This window comes from Aplysia californica, unplaced genomic scaffold, assembly GCF_000002075.1.
Source record: "Aplysia californica isolate F4 #8 unplaced genomic scaffold, AplCal3.0 scaffold00034, whole genome shotgun sequence".
NCBI classification, from domain to species: Eukaryota; Metazoa; Mollusca; class Gastropoda; order Aplysiida; family Aplysiidae; genus Aplysia; species Aplysia californica.
The window spans coordinates 490,446-495,013 of record NW_004797304.1 but is presented as its reverse complement, the minus strand read 5'-3'; the positions used below and the strand labels follow the sequence as shown (position 1 = coordinate 495,013).

General features: G+C 37.8%; 2 protein-coding genes across 2 annotated transcripts in view; one reads left to right on the top strand and one right to left on the bottom strand.

Moving 5' to 3' along the window:
* The window catches only part of LOC101851787 (fatty acid-binding protein, liver), a 5,880-nt gene extending 2,808 nt beyond the window's left edge, over positions 1 to 3,072 (top strand). The window contains exons 3-4 of the mRNA XM_005091664.3: positions 2,035 to 2,148; positions 2,918 to 3,072. Of these exons, the coding sequence (XP_005091721.1) occupies positions 2,035 to 2,148; positions 2,918 to 2,980 (177 nt within the window). The 3' untranslated portion in view covers positions 2,981 to 3,072. The remainder of the gene's footprint in view (positions 1 to 2,034; positions 2,149 to 2,917) is intronic.
* Positions 1 to 4,568, bottom strand: part of LOC101858162 (putative uncharacterized protein DDB_G0291812) — a gene marked incomplete in the record, with an annotated part of 72,390 nt that overhangs the window by 28,266 nt on the left and 39,556 nt on the right.

Below are 4,568 nucleotides of genomic sequence, written 5' to 3'. Positions count from 1 at the left end.
GGGGGGAGTTCCGCTGCTCTCCACACAAATAACAAAATGTTTCAGTTCTTTTAATAAGAGAAGTTACAGTTTATAAGTGTTCTTCCTATTTCGCAAATACTGAATTTAAAATATGAATTTCAATAAAATAATTCACGTGTAGTATATGGAACCGACATATTATTATGTACAACGGATGTGGAGACTGCAATAAAATTAACCCAACAAAAATTTCTGAAGTTTGTGCTCTGTACGACTGGTCGGTGATAATATAATATCACTGCTTGTCTGTACACCTGATGGGCAAGCGTTCACAGATCCTTACTCCGAAAGAGTTAAGGCCTATTATACAATGACATGTATTATACCGCAACAAGACAAATCTGTCTTTAGAACGTTCAGTCTATTTTGTCGCAGAATTTTACTTACACTTGAGCCGTACCACGCTAAGACTCAATCGTCTTAAGACTTTGATATTAATTATTCATTTCGAACATGGAATTTATAGAGATAGCATGTGTATAATGTGCTCTAGTGTTTTCAATCAGACGAAAGAAACAACATAAAAAACGGTTTTGGATTCATCCATTTACGAGTCAGCGATTACAGAAAGTGACGTTTTAATGTTCACCAAAAGGTTGCCTTCAACTGCATTTATTAATTTCTCAGCCCAATTGACATGAACATCCATGATTAATTAAACAAAATATTTGCTGATGTTCCCTGCTCCATGTGCACAGGATGTAGGTTGGCGTAAAAAACGATCAGATGCGTTTATGTGATGGTGAAAGGAACTCGGCGTGTCGTCAAAACACGATCGGATGAATGAACATAACATACTATTATGTATATTGTGTAGGTGTATTGAACTGGGCGAATCGTCAAATTTCAGGGTAGTTTCATCTTAGAGCGGTAGACTGCTATAATATTCTTTTACAGGCTCAAACCAGTCTTTAGTTAGACTTGTCGTACTTGGTTTGTGGGTGGTCACAGCTTTTCACGACTAAAATGTTGTGTCTAAGTAGTGCGGTAGGGTCCGTATCACTCCATTGTTCACAACTCACTAAAGCACAGGCTTTAGTCTATCTGAAGACAGATTTGTCTAGGTGCGGTATAGGCCTAATAGTACACCAAGAACTAGTAAACTAGCCATTTGTGACAAAATGCCACTCCGGATATAGTATCATTCTCATTGGCATCACTGCAGAGAGGGTGTGGGGTTTTGGTATGTTAGTTTACACCTTTCAAAATTATAAGGATTTTCAAGACCCTTTTGCGTAGTAGTTGATTATGACCGTGTATACTTGTGGTGTGCATGTTGGACAAAACTACCAATTAATGAAATAAGAACATATAGGGTTTTGTTTGATTTGTATTCTTTGTTGTAGTAATGTTGTATTTCCTTTGTTTAGGTCGACGGATTCGGGTGGGTAAACAAAAAAGTGTATGTCGTGTGTAACAGGGGGATTAGGGGGAGAGCGGAGGGCGGAGGAAAAGGGATTCATTTGAATATCGGTAACTGTGAAAGGGATACTAATAATAGATGTCGCAGCGTGGTGGAATCAGGCTGTCGTCAATTTTTGGGCATGTAGAGTTATTGGTAACATCTTAAAGCTTGTTCACTTGTCTTTATTTGGATGGAAAAAAGATCCATTTATCTTGAATACAAGTCGAGATATTTGCGAAAGAAGGCGGTGGGGGTCACCTGCTTTCAGAGGTAAAATTAGTGAGAAAATGACCGCCAAAGATAATAGTTATTTCTTTAGCTTAAGAGTCCGTTGTAACTGAAAATTTACATTTTGTGTGCCTTTAATCAACGTTTTTCAGAAAAATCCACACAAAAATAAGTTCTTTAATTGACATGAAAGGTGTTGAGCCAAAATACAAAAATTTGATAAAAATTCACAAAGAAAAATGCAAGTTTCTTCACTTTGATTATTTGGACGAGAGCCTGATTCCACCACGCTACCTCACATTATTAGCATTGCAAGAAACGAAAATATCTTTAAAAAAATTATACTCTTAAGTGATTTATCGTCTTTTTTAAACCAACAGTCAACATTCAGTATAGAAGGAGACACGCTGGTATGTCTACAAGATCCAATCAAAGACGGCGATATTCCCTCCAGGTTTGTGCGTGAAGTCAACGAGGATGGAAAAATGGTCTTGGTAAGAGTTTTAAAGCTTACGCATTTGTTTTATGTTAGTATTATGGCGACAATAATGATAATAATATTTTTGGTCAGAAGAAGGAGAAGGAGAAGGAGAAGGAGAAGAAGGAGAAGGAGAAGGAGAAGGAGAAGGAGAAGGAGAAGGAGAAGGAGAAGGAGAAGGAGAAGGAGAAGGAGAAGGAGAAGAAGGAGAAGGAGAAGGAGAAGGAGAAGGAGAAGGAGAAGGAGAAGGAGAAGGAGAAGGAGAAGGAGAAGGAGAAGGAGAAGGAGAAGGAGAAGGAGAAGGAGAAGGAGAAGAAGAAGAAGAAGAAGAAGAAGAAGAAGAAGAAGAAGAATCGTATAACAGAGATTACTTTTACTTGTTGCTCCAAACGCTTTACAATTTAAACATTCGGAAATTATTTGACCTGCTACCGAAATGCATAATCTCCATTTGTCCTGAGGCTACTTATGGGTCGCTGAGACAACATGGGCAATGATGCTTGTGAATTATTTTAAGAATGGGAGATCGAACTTTACTTTTACCTTAACCAATTCATGCTATACTCAGTTCTCAATCCCGCCAAACTACTTATTATACAAATATGGGAGAAGCAATGAAGGGTTAAACCCTGAAGTAAGCCTACCATGATAAAATTACCTAACACTCTATTTTTATCTCCGCTTTATTTTGTTGTTGCACCTATCACGCTTTGTGCGCTCGTAAATGTGTTAGAAATTTGGAAGTTTTAAAAAGTATAAACAACAATGTTTCTTTCTCTCAACAGACATGTATCGCCATCCCAACAAATGTGGTTGCCAAGAGATATTTCCAACCGTGCCAGAAGTAGGCGTGTTCAACATAATAACATTTTCTTTTCTATTGATTATACTGTTCTTACTTTGATTAACATTTTAACATGTCACCTATACTGAACATTCAGAGTGTCTTGAGTTATATTTCTTCGAGTTGTTCATGTATTGTGTGAAGGTCTCGGCATATCATTGTGTTTTAATGGTGATTGCTTATTTTGTCTAATTGGGTTCTCTTTTTAAGGGGGGGGGGGGGATGAGTCGTTTGTTAAAACTTAAAAAACGATATCCTTCTTAAAATGTTCATTAACTGTTTATACGGACTATTTAATCTTTTTCACCCTTCCCTCTGAACAAGAAGATCTGATATATTTAGCAAATGTCTAAAGTTACCTTTGGGTAAAGACTAACATATCAGCTCAATAATGGCCAATTAGCACAGGGAAAAAGCAGTATTATAGTCATAACAAAACTTTACAAGTACAGAAACCAAGTAGGGCCCTCAATTGTAAGCACTAACCACAATTACTGCTAGTTCTTTTATGTTATACTTGGCAGTACATTAATGACAGAAACAACCATATTCTTTTGAAAGAGATGTGAAAAAAAGATTGATGTGTATTCATGTTTAAGAAACATAACTGCATATGATCGACATACCGTGTACTTATCCACACTGTAGGCCGGCCAATAATACAGCATGGTATCCACACACACACAAAGTCCAGCACTGACCAAGATCTACCAAATGCCGGTTCACTTTCCTAACACTCCTACACTCCCATGGAGTGACTAAGGTCCAAACTTCTCTCTCAGAGACTCGGATCGTTAGGTACGGGCCCACTCAGGTGTAGCCTCATGCCCGACATATGTTTTACGGATTGGCATAACGCTAAGACATGCTGTTGAAGGCATTACGTCTTTTGTTCTGGGATCAAATTGCCTGGAGGGAGGATTAAATGTTTGATCCGTTTTTTGGTTGGGAAATTGTCTACAAATACCTTGTGCTTTGTGTTGTTCACTTTCTCAAAGAAAATAGCAACTTCTCGATGGCCAAGGTGGTATTTTACAGGAGAAAACTGAATTGGTTATTCCAATATAAAGCTTAAGGAGGCAAATTGTGAACATTGCTTGTGACTTTATCATTTTAAACTTAATTATAAATATGAATATTTCTAACAAAATGTTAGTAGTTTAGTACAACGTACAATGTGGCTTAACAGCTTCCATGATTGAAACCCAAAGATGAAAACCTGCCTTCCAACAGTTTTTATTGGATGGCACTTTTCACGGCCCGCTTTTTTTCACGTAGGTCTACTTGTGTACTCGTCCTTCGTCATTCACAGACACCGAGGTTGCTACATTTGGTTAGGCCTGGGTAGGCTTTCGAAGTAAATTATATAGTTGTGTGGCACAGTGACTGAGAGGGTGTTGATAAAGAAAGAATATGGAAACTTCGTTTTCTTGTTCCTTTATGAAAAGAAAAGGACACCGGAACAGCTACGGTCTTTCAGTGCATGAAAAAAGTATCATATTTGAAATATGTTACACACGCAAAACGGTAAAAGTACATTATATTTCCTGTTCCCACCCCTCCCATCCTACACACACACACACACACACACA